Genomic DNA, 15,365 nt, shown 5'->3' on the forward strand with positions numbered 1-15,365 from the left:
TAGTAATGACAGTGACATGGTGATGTGCCACAGTGTACTAATGACAGTGACATGGTTATGTGCCACAGTGTAGTAATGACAATGACATGGTTATGTGCCACAGTGTACTAATGACAGTGATATGGTTATGTGCCACAGTGTACTAATGACAGTGACATGGTTATGTGCCACAGTGTACTAATGACAGTGACATGGTTATGTGCCACAGTGTACTAATGACAGTGACATGTTTATGTGCCACAGTGTACTAATGACAGTGATATGGTTATGTGCCACAGTGTACTAATGACAGTGGCATAGTTATGTGCCACAGTGTACTAATGACAGTGGCATGGTTATGTGCCACAGTGTAGTAATGACAGTGACAGGGTTATGTGCCACAGTGTAGTAATGACAATGACATGGTTATGTGCCACAGTGTACTAATGACAGTGGCATGGTTATGTGCCACAGTGTAGTAATGACAGTGACAGGGTTATGTGCCACAGTGTACTAATGACAGTGACATGGTTATGTGCCACAGTGTACTAATGACAGTGACATGGTTATGTGCCACAGTGTACTAATGACAGTGACATGGATATGTGCCACAGTGTAGTAATGACAGTGACATGGTTATGTGCCACAGTGTACTAATGACAGTGACATGGTTATGTGCCACAGTGTACTAATGACAGTGATATGGTTATGTGCCACAGTGTACTAATGACAGTGACATGGTTATGTGCCACAGTGTACTAATGACAGTGGCATGGTTATGTGCCACAGTGTACTAATGACAGTGACATGGTTATGTGCCACAGTGTACTAATGACAGTGACATGGTTATGTGCCACAGTGTACTAATGACAGTGACATGGATATGTGCCACAGTGTAGTAATGACAGTGACATGGTTATGTGCCACAGTGTACTAATGACAGTGGTATGGTTATGTGCCACAGTGTACTAATGACAGTGACATGGTTATGTGCCACAGTGTACTAATGACAGTGACATGGTTATGTGCCACAGTGTACTAATGACAGTGACATGGTGATGTGCCACAGTGTACTAATGACAGTGACATGGTGATGTGCCACAGTGTACTAATGACAGTGACATGGTTATGTGCCACAGTGTACTAATGACAGTGGCATGGTTATGTGCCACAGTGTACTAATGACAGTGACATGGTTATGTGCCACAGTGTACTAATGACAGTGACATGGTTATGTGCCACAGTGTACTAATGACAGTGACATGGTTATGTGCCACAGTGTACTAATGACAGTGACATGGTTATGTGCCACAGTGTACTAATGACAGTGATATGGTTATGTGCCACAGTGTACTAATGACAGTGGCATGGTTATGTGCCACAGTGTACTAATGACAGTGACATGGTTATGTGCCACAGTGTACTAATGACAGTGACATGGTTATGTGCCACAGTGTACTAATGACAGTGACATGGTTATGTGCCACAGTGTACTAATGACAGTGACATGGTTATGTGCCACAGTGTACTAATGACAGTGGCATGTTTATAGGCTCAGCCCCTGCTAGGACCAAAGTGTACTAACAGTGAAATTCCATGTGACATTTTAATTTATTTATGTTTTATATAAAAACACTGTAATAAACGTTAATGCAGTTTGCTATTTTCTTGACATGCTGAATGACAAATAAATGACAGCTTCAATCAGTAATTTTGCTCGTTAGTTTTTTTGTTTTTTATTCTATTGTGTATCTGAGCTGTTACGTTTGTTCATTTTACATATATTTTTATCTTTTGCTCACAAGCTGTCATCTGTCAGTCAGGTAAACAGCTGCTGCAGTGCTGGAATTTAAAGTAAAACACGTTCATTTGTGCCTGGGATAACTTATACCTTAACCCTTTCACCACCCATGAGCCAAGTAGTATGTTACAGTAACAAGTTATTATGTTTTTGGTGACTTCAGACAGCAAATAAAATAATTACTTGTATGGCCCGTAGTAGTCAGTCTGACACTGAGAACAATTTTATGGCTGATAAATATAGTTCTTATCTCTTCTGCTTTATGATTAAATTGAACTAGGAGAGCATGGAACATATCAAAAAGACATTTGTCAGCCAATGGTTCTGTGTGGACTTAGAAGACCCTGATATTCCAAAATGCGCTATATCAAGTCTATATATCAAGGGTCTGATTCTGGTAAGATGAGAGTCTATTAGATGCATCTTCAGTTTACCACTCAGGGATTGTTATAAAGGCATTTTTTTTACTTTGGGATCTGTGTATCTCACTGGGGGGGGGGGGGAGATGCACTTTTTTACAATATAAGTAAAATAAGCTGATGGGCCCTTAGTAGTGTTGCAAGGTGTCCCATATTTTAGCAGATTGTACAGCAACATCTTCATGAGAAATATTGGACACTTAGAATGTCGGTGGGTTTTAGTTAAATGTAAAAGGCTCCCTTATGCCTTAATGCATAATAAATATGGCACAGAAAGGTATCACTACTGTTTATATGTGGTGCAGCTGCTGAAGAGGTAAAATGGTTGTTTGTATGTAACTTGCACCCATGGGGTAAAATAACAAATGATTGAACCAAGAGTGGGGACTTTTGTAGGAGAGCATTGTGTGGCCCCAGACACCTATAGATTTCCAGACTGGCATCCTAGCCATTAGCCCCCCCACACACACACACACACACTTCTGGTGATTCTAGAAACCTTATTACAGGGGGCAAACACTTCTAGGTTTAGTTGTGGGTGTTCCACCTCTTGCTCCCTGCTAGAATCTGCACTGCCCCTTCACTATTTATTGCACTCAATGTTTCTCTCTTTTTTCTCCAAGGGGCTGATTTATCAAGGGCGAAATGGCCCCTGATGCCCCTGATTCCGCACAAGCCTTCAGGCTCATCAGAAACAGCCGTTATGAAGCAGCGGTCTTAAGACTCTGCCTCTGAGGCTGCGGACATCAATCCACCCACAATCCTATATGATCCGGCTGATTGACATCCCCCGCTAGCAGGCATTGCACTAGAACTGCTTGTGCATCAGCATTCAGCGATGTCTGGCAGACATAATACGCTACAGCCAGACATTGGTAAATTGGCCCCCAAGTTTTTACTTCTCTCTTGTTTCTGCCACTGACTCTTTAACAGCTTCTCCTGCTTGTGTTTCCCATACTGTCTCTTCCTCTCTCTCTCTCTTTCTCTCTCTCAGTCACTCTCTGCTGTTCCCTTGTATGTTTATAATAAATTCCTGTTTTGCTGCCACATTCTGGATTTATTGTCACTTTCTTCATGTCAGTCACTCTCTTCCACTCTCTCTGTCACTCTTCCTCTCACACTTTGCTCGCAGTGCCTGATTAGCTAAAGGTTTCTGGGCTTGCAAGATTCTGTAAGAGACCATGAGGCCTATTTATCAAGCCGTCAACCGCAAATACGCGGGAATTCCGCAGCGTAATTGTGGCGAGCTTGACTCGCCTCATTTATCAAAGCCTACAGACCGGCAAAAGTTGAAATTTGTGACGTAACATACGATCCGCCGGTCTCAGTCTGACACATTCGTTTACTTCATTACAGATGTTCCGAATACAAATTCAGCACTATCTGACAACTTTTGCAAGTTATCAAACGTCTAACAGGTATGCTCGCCACTATTCTGGCCCAGCGTACATGGTTTTCAATCCGCCACCCTGGAGGCCGCAGATGTAATAGGAATCAATGGGAGTCTGAAAGCAGCGAAAGCTTATGTTCGATGCTGCCAGATATCCCATTGATTTATTTGGTATAATAAAAGTTACGTTTACACCTAACACCCTAACATAACTCCCGAGTCTAAACACCCCTAATATGCCGCCCGACATTGCCGCCCCTACATAATGTTATTAACCCCTATCCCGCAGCTCCCAGACCCCCTGCAACTAAATAAATATATTAACCCCTATCCCGCCGCTCCCCAGCACCGCCACAAGTAAATAAATGAATTAACCCCTATCCCACCGCTCCCGGACCCCATTGCAACTAAATAAATGTATTAACCCCTGGCCTCCCACATCACTACCACTTACTAAACCTATTAACCCCTTAACCGCCAGCCCCCATATCGCCATAAACTAAATTAAGTTATTAACCCCTAAACCTAGCAACCCGCTAACTTTACATTAAATATTAACTCATCCCTATCTTATAATAAATTTAAACTTACCTTTAGAATTAAAATAAACTATATTAAACTACTAATTAACCTACCCTAACTATTAGACTAAAATTACATTAAACTAACAATTAAATTAACTATATTACATATTTAAAAACCTAACCCTACTCAAGTTATTTAAATCTACTATAAAAAATTACTAAGTTACAAAGAAATACCAAAAAAGTTACAACCCCCCACCCCCCGCTAAGTTACAAAAAATAAAAAATAAATTAGCAAATATTTAAACTAATTACACCTAATCTAAGGGCCCTATGAAAATAAAAAAAGCCGCCCCCCCCCCAATAAAAAAAAAAACATAGCCTACAATAAACTACCAATGGCCCTTAAAAGGGCCTTTTGCAGGGCATTGTCCCAAAGAAATCAGCCAATAGGATGAAAGCTCAATCCTATTGGCTGATTGCAACAGCCAATAGGATTTTTTTCACCTTAATTCCGATTGGCTGATAGAATTCTATCAGCCAATCAGAATGTAAAGGACGCCATCTTGGATGACGTCATTTAAAGGGAAACTTCATTCTTCAGAAGACGTAAGAAGAGGATGCTCGGCGCCGGATGTCTTGAAGATGGAGCCGCTCTGCGCCGGATGGATGAAGATAGAAGATGCCGTCTGGACTTCTGCCGGCTTGGATGAAGACTTCGGCCCGCTTGGATGAAGACTTCTCCCGGCTTCGCTGAGGACTTCTGCAGCTTGGATGAGGATGGATGTCCGGTATTCAAAAACTGTAAGTGGATCTTCGAGGGTTAGGCCTCTAGTTATCAAGCCGTCAACCTCAAATACGCTGGAATTCCGCAGCGTATTTGTGGCGAGGCTGATTCGCCTAAGTTATCAAGCCCTACACACCGGCAAAAGTAGAATTTCGTGACGTAAGCTACGATCTGCCGGACTCAGTCCGACACATATTGATTCTTACGTCACTCCAGATGTTCCGAACGCAAGTTCTTCACAATCTGACTACTTTTGCTAGTTATCAAATGACTAGCAGGTACGCTCGGCACTTTTCCGGCCCAGCGTACCTGGTTTTCAATCCGCCACCCTGGAGGTGGTGGATCCCATAGGAATCAATGGGAGTCTGACCATAGCGAAAGTTCATGTTCGCTGCTGCCCGACATCCCATTGATTCCTATGGGAAACGTCTGCACCTAACACCCTAACATGTACCCCGAGTCTAAAAACCCCTAATCTGTCCCCCCCTACACTGCTGCAACTAAATAAAGTTATTACCCCCTAAACCGCTGCTCCCGGACCCCGCCGCAACTATATTAAACATGTTAACCCCTAAACCGCCGCTCCCGGACCCCGCCGCCATCTACATAATACCTATTAACCCCTATCCTGCCCCCCCTATACCGCCACCACCTATAATAAATTTATTAACCCCTATCCTGCCGATCCCGTACCCCGCCGCAACTAAATAAATTGTTTAACCCCTAAACCGCTGCTCCCGGACCCCGCCACCACCTATATTAAACTTATTAACCCCTAATCTGCCCCCCCTACACCGTCGCCACCTACAATAAATTTATTAACCCCTATCCTGCCCCCCCTATACCGCCGCCATCTATATTAAACTAATTAACCCCTAAACCTATGTCTAACACTAACCCTAACACCCCCTAACTTAAATATTATTTTAATAAATCTAAATAAAAATTACTCTTATTAACTAAATTATTCCTATTTAAAACTAAATACTTACCTATAAAATAAACCCTAATATAGCTACAATATAACTAATAATTATATTGTAGCTATTTTAGTATTTATTTTTTATTTTTCAGGCAAATTTTAATTTATTTTAACTAGGTACAATAGCTATTAAATAGTTATTAATAAAGACAAAATTACCTGTAAAATAAAAACTAACCTAAGTTACAATTACACCTAACACTACACTATCATTAAATAAATAATTCCTATTTAAAACTAAATACTTACCTGTAAAATAAACCCTAAGATAGCTACAATGTAATTAATAATTACATTGTAGCTATTTTAGGATTTATATTTATTTTACAGGTAACTTTGTATTTATTTTAACTAGGTACACTAGTTATTAAATAGTTATTAACTATTTAATAACTACCTAGCTAAAAGAAATACACAATTACCTGTAAAATAAATCCTAACCTAAGTTACAATTAAACCTAACACTACACTATCATTAAATTAATTAAATAAATTACTAGCCAATACCTACAATTAAATAAACTAAACTAAATTAAAAAAAACAAACAAACACTAAATTACAGAAAATAAAAAAATATTACAAGAATTTTAAACTAATTACACCTAATCTAAGCCCCCTAATAAAATAAAATAAAAAAAAAAATAATGAAAGTCCCTACCCTATTCTACATTACAAAGTAATCAGCTCTTTTACCAGCCCTTAAAAGGGCTTTTTGCGGGGCATGTCCCAAAGTAATCAGCTCTTTTGCCTGTAAAAAAAAATACAACCACCCCCAACATTAAAACCCACCACCCACATACCCCTACTCTAACCCACCCAAACCCCCCTTAAATAAACCTAACGCTACCCCCTGAAGATCTCCCTACCTTGAGTCGTGTTCACCCATCCAAGGGGCGCTGAAGAGGTCTTCCATCCGATAGAAGTCTTCATCCAAGGGGCGCTGAACAGGTCTTCCATCCGGTAGAAATCTTCATCCAAGGGGCGCTGAAGAGGTCTTCCATCCGATAGAAGTCTTCATCCAGGCGGCGTCTTCAATCTTCATCCATCCGGAGCGGAGCGGAGCCATCTTCAAACAAGCCGACGCGGAGCCATCCTCTTCAATTGATGACTACCCGACGAATGAATATTCCTTTAAGTGACGTCATCCAAGATGGCGTCCCTCGAATTCCGATTGGCTGATAGGATTCTATCAGCCAATCGGAATTAAGGTAGGAAAAATCTGATTGACTGATTCAATCAGCCAATCAGATTCAAGTTCAGTCCGATTGGCTGATCCAATCAGCCAATCAGATTGAGCTTGTATTCAATTGGCTGTTCCGATCAGCCAATAGAATGCGAGCTCAATCTGATTGGCTGATTGGATCAGCCAATCCGATTGAACTTGAATCTGATTGGCTGCCAATCAGCCAATCAGATTTTTCCTACCTTAATTCAGATTGTCTGATAGAATCCTATCAGCCAATCGGAATTCGAGGGACGCCATCTTGGGGCAGTTAGCAGGGGGCATAGTTTCGCATGCATGTGATTTTTTTATTAGGGTAATATTAAAAAGCAAAAAGTATTTTGACACCACCTTTGAGTTTGCGAGATAAAGCAGTGAGAACTGCAGGGGAAATATTTAGACAGAGCAGGAAGACAACTTTTACAAAAAGAAGAAAAATACGCTTTGAATTTTAAATATAAATTTTACAGCGTTTTTGCATGTGGACCATAATTTTATTACAATTTCTACTGTGTGCATTAAATATATTTTTGGATGTTCTAGCGTGCTCTATTACTTTGTATAAGCGGCTTCTTGCAAGCACCATGGTTTTTAATGTCTGATCCAGCAAATGTTAGATAATCAGGCCCTCAGTCTCTCACTTATATGTAACTGTTGCTCTCACTCACTCATGCACTCTCACCAGCTCTCTCACGACTCTTGCAGTTCTTTAACTGACTTCTCACTTCCCTCCGCGCTCTCTCTTCTGTATTACCATAGAATTCTGACCTATTTACTCTTTCACATCAACAACTCGGTACATTTTCTTTTGTATCACGCTCCCCTCTGAGCTACATTTTGATCTTCTCTATTGCATCTCCTTTGCACGTTCTTCTTGCCCCACCACGGCTCCTATAAGGTACCAGGGTGATTTTGACATAAATCGATTCTTTTGTAAAGATTTATTTTGATTTTTAGACTTTAAAGATATAGGAAACCCAAAAAATATACGTTTGTGATTCAGACAGAACATACAATTTTAAAAAGCTTCCAACTTCTTGGATCAAATTTGCTTTGTTCCCATGATATTATTTGTTGAAGCGATACCCAGGTAGGTGTATAGAGCACTACATGCCAGGGAATAGTGCTGCCATCTAGTGTTCTTACAAATGGATAACATTCTTATAGTGCTGCCCTCTAGTGCTCTTACAAATGGATAACATTCTTATAGTGCTGCCCTCTAGTGCTCTTGCAGATGGATAACATTCTTATAGTGCTGCCCTCTAGTGCTCTTGCAAATGAATAACATTGTTATAGTGCTGCCCTCAGTGCTCTTGCAAATGGATAACATTCTTATAGTGCTGTCCTCTATTGCTCTTGCTAATGGGTAACATTCTTATAGTGCTGCCCTCTAGTGCTCTTGCAAATGGATAACATTCTTATAGTGCTGCCCTCTAGTGCTCTTGCAAATGCATAACATTCTTATAGTGCTGCCCTCTAGTGCTCTTGCAAATGGATAACATTCTTATAGCGCTGCCATCTAGTGCTCTTGCAAATGGATAACATTCTTATAGTGCTGCCCTCTAGTGCTCTTGCAAATGGGTAACATTCTTATAGTGCTGCCCTCTAGTGCTCTTGCAAATGAATAACATTCTTATAGCGCTGCCATCTAGTGCTCTTGCAAATGGATAACATTCTTATAGTGCTGCCCTCTAGTGCTCTTGCAAATGGGTAACATTCTTATAGTGCTGCCCTCTAGTGCTCTTACAAATGGATAACATTCTTATAGTGCTGCCCTCTAGTGCTCTTGCAAATGGATAACATTCTTATAGTGCTGCCCTCTAGTGCTCTTGCAAATGGGTAACATTCTTATAGTGCTGCCCTCTAGTGCTCTTGCAAATGGATAACATTCTTATAGTGCTGCCCTCTAGTGCTCTTGCAAATGGGTAACATTCTTATAGTGCTGCCCTCTAGTGCTCTTGCAAATGGATAACATTCTTATAGTGCTGCCCTCTAGTGCTCTTGCAAATGGATAATATTCTTATAGTGCTGCCCTCTAGTGCTCTTACAAATGGATAACATTCTTATAGTGCTGCCCTCTAGTGCTTTTACAAATGGATAACATTCTTATAGTGCTGCCCTCTAGTGCTCTTGCAAATGGATAACATTCTTATAGTGCTGCCCTCTAGTGCTCTTGCAAATGGGTAACATTCTTATAGTGCTGCCCTCTAGTGCTCTTACAAATGGATAATATTCTTATAGTGCTGCCCTCTAGTGCTCTTACAAATGGATAACATTCTTATAGTGCTGCCCTCTAGTGCTCTTGCAAATGGATAACATTCTTATAGTGCTGCAGTCTAGTGCTCTTGCAAATGGATAACATTCTTATAGTGCTGCCCTCTAGTGCTTTTACAAATGGATAACATTCTTATAGTGCTGCCCTCTAGTGCTCTTGCAAATGGATAACATTCTTATAGTGCTGCCCTCTAGTGCTTTTACAAATGGATAACATTCTTATAGTGCTGTCCTCTAGTGCTCTTACAAATGGATAACATTCTTGCAAAACAGCTGCTATATAGTGCTCCACACACATGCACAATCCTGAGCTTATGTCTCTGCTTTTTAACATAAGATATGAAGAGAAAGAAAAAAATGTGATAATAGAACTAAATTAGAATCTGAATCATGAAAGAAAAATTGGATGTTTCACATCCCTTTAAAGATGTCGATAAGTCAAGAAGAGATGAGAAAAGCAAAAGAGGTCACCTGGTTAAAATATGATGTTAGAAAGGAAGGTTTGAGGAGTTGTATTACTTGAGGAATCATTGGGAAAACTCATCATCGAAAGATACTTCTCTAAGCGTAGAAGTGTAGAACTATGAACTTATCCAGAGAAGCTGAACTGTAATTGAGCAGACACAAGTGTGTATAATTATATGGGACTGGCACATATGACATTTGTGGCACCCAGAGTAGTACTTTACAGTGGAAATGGACTATGGGTCTATCAATACAACTGGTGGTTGCTTCCGGTCCTGCCTTACATCTTCTTGAGTAAACTATTGTGTACCGTGTTAGTGTCCTCACCAGTGAGGTGAAGGTCAGAGTGAAAATCTTTCCCTAACTACCCCCATGACAATAGTCAGACTCTCTGATATCTTGATAGGAGCAAGACAAAAGGAGGGCAGTGTTTTATGAAGGTAAGTACCTATTTAACCTAAACATGGATGTATCAAACAACTGACACTGAAGGCTCAGAACTGTTCAAAGGTTTTGTTTTGTTTTTTAATTCTACTTTTTTAGATTTCAAGCCTTGTAATATCTGTCTCTTATAGTCTATATTTATCTAATTAACTTAGATGATTTACTGTTGATAGAAAATAAAGATTGTCAGGAAATTTTTGTAGTTACATTATATTTAACCCTTTCCTTACCACAGCAATCCATTACCTTGGTTCTCCTAGCAGAGAGACAACATCTGTATATGCTTTTGTAGACACCCTGCATGGTGTATACCCACTGCTATATCCCTGCTCATAGCCCAGCTTCTCTTTTTCTCCTGTGATACTCAGCCTTGCTATGTAATGTGTTATTTTTCTTTTGCCTTTCTAGCTTGTTTTTATTTTCCCCTTGTCTCAAACCCTTCTTGTCTGTTCCCCCCTGCAGCCTGTGATTGCCATCCGGTGGGTGCGGCCGGCAAAACCTGTAATCAAACCACCGGGCAATGTCCTTGCAAAGATGGAGTGACTGGCATAACGTGCAATCGATGTGCCAAAGGCTACCAGCAAAGCCGCTCACCCATTGCCCCCTGCATAAGTAGGTGTCATGACTATTATTGCATGTAACATTCTAACCCACATATGTAAAGCCGCAGTGCCACATGCTCAGGCAATAACTGACAGCAGATCCACACAGGCATGAGTATAAATGAATATAAACTTTTATAATTTCCCAGATTAAATTAATATTAGTTTTTAACTACATGCATCTACACACAAAAGGATTAGGGCAATCAATCAAGAACTGGATTCACAAATTATTTTCTTAAGGGTTTAGGTGGTGTGCAAAAGGTCACATTTTGACACATGCAAAAATACACAACAATTAGTGACCCACAATAAAAACTCATTGCAGGTGCATGCATACACAATTGCATACCTACACTGTACATTCACTATTGTACATTAATACAATGATACAATTATCAAACAATATTACACATACATGACACACACACACACACACACTGAGGGACAAATACATACTAAAATACGTAGCCTACTAACATGGAAGCTGTTTGTGAATAATAATAATTAATTTGGTGCAATCACATGTACATCATAATGTTAGTGAAAATGAGTGGCTGAATTCCTGCTGAGTAAAGAACGCAGTCCAATTTGTATAACCAGCAACCATCATAGTCTTCCATATAGTGAATCTTTATTATTAAAACTGATCCGTGAATCTTTGATTAACGCATACTGTGAGTTATTTAGGCAGAGACACTGAGCCTTATGCTGTGTGGTTAACTCAAGTAGTCACCAGAAAGCCCCCGGTCATACAGTAACTAGCAGACCACATAGCTGAGTATATGGCACTGTAACTTGACTGTGTAACTAATACTAATATTTGTAGCTCAAGAACCAAAATATGACAATGTTTCAAAAATATAGAACAATGTAGCACTTGACAACAGTCAAGTTAGCGGTGATGGCAGGCACCTGACCTTGACATAGACCTTCAACTTAAGCCAATGTTCTGAGAACTATGTTGCTTGATTCAGGATGGAATATCATTAGCTACTCTCCCTGGAAATGTTTGGAGAACTCTCTGGAAGTGAGATCCTTATTTGAAGAAATGATTGTAACTGCCATAAACAGAACCTCAGGTGTATTAATCCCTGTATGGCAGAAAAAATTGTGATTACGTCTTCATATTTCATTTGATTGTGCAAGTAAATAAAACTCTGTGCAAATTGGTTATATGACAAATATAAAGAATATTGACTTTTTAATTCTAAGTCCAACCAGTCTAGTTTTAACATGAAATCTTCCAAAGATGTCTCCATTCATTTACTATACTGGCTAGATAACCTATTCTTGTTGTTTCTTTGGTGGAAAACACACAAAAATCAATGTCTGCTATAACCCCCCCCCCCCTTACTATTTTTCTCAGCTTGCTCCTGTTTATATTGTCTGCATATAGATGCTTCGAATATCTAAACAATGCAACTACTGTACATGACAAAGAGACAAGAATGAGACACTAAAATAATGTGACTGGATTTGATAAATTGTTACAAATGTGTAGATATGGAATGGCTTCTCAGAAGATATGACCAGTCATTTGTTATGATTGCCAAAATATCATTTAAAATAACTATTAACTCTTATTCCTTCCAACCCTCCTTCTCAGAGATTCCAGTGGCCCCTCCAACCACAGTGTCAAGCAGCACAGAAGAACCGGCAGGTAGGTTTTTATATTTCATGTAAACTACAAACGCTTTGTGAGAAGATGATGTCTAATTCTAGTGGTTTGAGGCTAAATTGACCTCTCTAACCTAAATTAAGTTCAAATATCCAAGTGATTTCTTAAAAGGCAAAGCTGGGAGTAATTTTACAGTTTAATGCCATGTAAATCATAAGCTAAAAAAAAAGTAAGTACTGTACCTACATATATTTCTGTAGTTTCCCGTATTCCGATGACGTTGACAGTATGATGGCCGTTATCAGTCTGCAAACTATAGTGAAGGAAACTTCCTATTGCGATGCATAATACTTTTGCAGGGGGCTCAGTAATCACACACCTCTTTTTGTAAACCATGGTGATATTTATTCCGATATGCAGAAGTAAATACATGTATAGATGCTATATGTATGCAGACCTCAGAAGCATAGCTCTGTCTTATAGACTAGGGTTACAGAACAGGCCTTCGGTATTTGGAAACCCTATTTCAGCTTTAACAGAGAAAAAGTTGAATCACCATAAAGTATCACCTCCAGCTGTTGTTTGGGAGCTTGAGGGATATGTCATCTTTATGTGATCATTACGGTCTCCTGTGTAATGGATAGTCCACATAGGGGGGTAGTTATCAAGCCGTCAACCTCAAATACGCTGGAATTCCGCAGCGTATTTGTGGCGAGGCTGATTCGCCTTAGTTATCAAAGGCTCGAGACCGGCAAAAGTAGAATTTTGTGACGTAAGCTTCGATCCGCCGGACTCAGTCCGACACAGATCGATTCTTACGTCACTCCAGATGTTCCGCACACAAGTGCGGCACATTCTCACTACTTTCGCTAGCTATCAAAAAACTAGCAGGTACGCTCGGCACTTTTCCGGCCCAGCGTACCTGGTTTTCAATCCGCCACCCCTGGAGGCGGCGGATCCCATAGGAATCAATGGGAGTCTGACCATAGCGAAAGTACATGTTCGCTGCTGCCAGACATCCCATTGATTCCTATGGGAGCTGTCTACACCTAACACCCTAACATGTACCCCGAGTCTAAACACCGCTAATCTGACCCCCCCTACACCGCCGCAACTAAATAAAGTTATTACCCCCTAAACCGCCGCTCCCGGAGCCCACCGCAAGCTACTCTATACATATTAACCCCTAAACCGCCGCTCCCTGAACCCGCCGCAACCTATATTAAATGTATTAACCCCTAATCTGCCCCCCCTACACCGTCGCCACCTATAATAAATTTATTAACCCCTATCCTGCCCCCCACTACGCCGCCGCCACTGTAATAAAATTATTAACCCCTAAACCTAAGTCTAACCCTAACCCTAACGCCCCCTAACTTAAATATTAATTAAATAAATCTAAATAAATTAACTCTTATTAACTAAATGAATCCTATTTAAAACTAAATACTTACCTTTAAAATAAACCCTAATATAGCTACAATATAAATAATAATTATATTATAGCTATCTTAGGATTTATATTTATTTTACAGGTACCTTTCAATTTATTTTAACCATGTACAATAACTATTAAATAGTTATTAACTATTTAATAGCTTACCTAGCTAAAATAAAGAGAAATGTACCTGTGAAATAAATCCTAACCTAAGTTACAATTACACCTAACACTACACTATACTTTAATAAATTATTCCTATTTAAAAATAAATACTTACCTGTAAAATAAACCCTAAGATAGCTACAATGTAATTAATACTTATATTATAGCTATCTTAGGATTTATATTTAGTTTACAGGTATCTTTGTATTTATTTTAGCTAGTTAGAATAGTTATTAAATTGTTATTAACTATTTAATAACTACCTAGCTAAAAGAAATACAAAATTACCTGTAAAATAAATCCTAACTTAAGTTACAATTAAACCTAATACTACACTATCATTAAATTAACTAAATAAACTACCTACAAATAACTACAATGAAATACAATTACATAAACTAACTAAAGTACAAAAAATAAAAAAAGCTAAGTTACAAAAAATAAAAAAATAAGTTACAAACATGTTAAAAATATTACAACAATTTTAAGCTACTTACACCTAATCTAAGCCCCCTAATAAAATAACAAACCCCCCAAAATAAAAAAAATCCCTACCCTATTCTAAATTACATAAATTTCAAAGCTCTTTTACCTTACCAGCCCTTAAAAGGGCCATTTGTGGGGGCATGCCCCAAAAAGTTCAGCTCTTTTGCCTGTAAAAGAAAAATACAACCCCCCCCCCAACATTAAAACCCACCACCCACATACCCCTAATCTAACCCAAACCCCCCTTACAAAAACCTAACACTAATCCCCTGAAGATCATCCTACCTTGAGTCGTCTTCACTCAGCCGAGCCACCGATGGAACTGAAGAGGACATCCGGAGCGGAAGAAGTTAATCCTCCAAGCGGCGCTGAAGAAATCTTCCATCCGATGAAGTCATCATCCAGGCGGCGCTGAAGAAGTCTTCGATCCGGCCGATGTCATCTTCAAAGAGGCGCTGAAGAGTTCTTCTATCCGGGCGAAGTCATCTTCCAAGCCGGGTCTTGAATCTTCCTTCCGCCGACGCGGAACCACCTTCTTCACCGACGGACTACGACGAATGACGGCTCCTTTAAGGGACGTCATCCAAGATGGCGTCCCCTCAATTCCGATTGGCTGATAGGATTCTATCAGCCAATCGGAATTAAGGTAGGAAAAATCTGATTGGCTGATGGAATCAGCCAATCAGATTGAGCTCGCATTCTATTGGCTGTTCCGATCAGCCAATAGAATGCGAGCTCAATCTGATTGGCTGATTGGATCAGCCA

At 39.8% G+C, this 15,365-nt stretch overlaps 1 protein-coding gene across 1 annotated transcript in view; it reads left to right on the forward strand.

The window, feature by feature from the left end:
- The window catches only part of NTN1 (netrin 1), a 281,192-nt gene that overhangs the window by 183,235 nt on the left and 82,592 nt on the right, over positions 1-15,365 (forward strand). Inside the window, exons 4-5 of the mRNA XM_053710026.1 lie at positions 10,751-10,900; positions 12,500-12,553. Of these exons, the coding sequence (XP_053566001.1) occupies positions 10,751-10,900; positions 12,500-12,553 (204 nt within the window). The remainder of the gene's footprint in view (positions 1-10,750; positions 10,901-12,499; positions 12,554-15,365) is intronic.

Source organism: Bombina bombina, chromosome 1 (genome assembly GCF_027579735.1).
Source record: "Bombina bombina isolate aBomBom1 chromosome 1, aBomBom1.pri, whole genome shotgun sequence".
NCBI classification, from domain to species: Eukaryota; Metazoa; Chordata; class Amphibia; order Anura; family Bombinatoridae; genus Bombina; species Bombina bombina.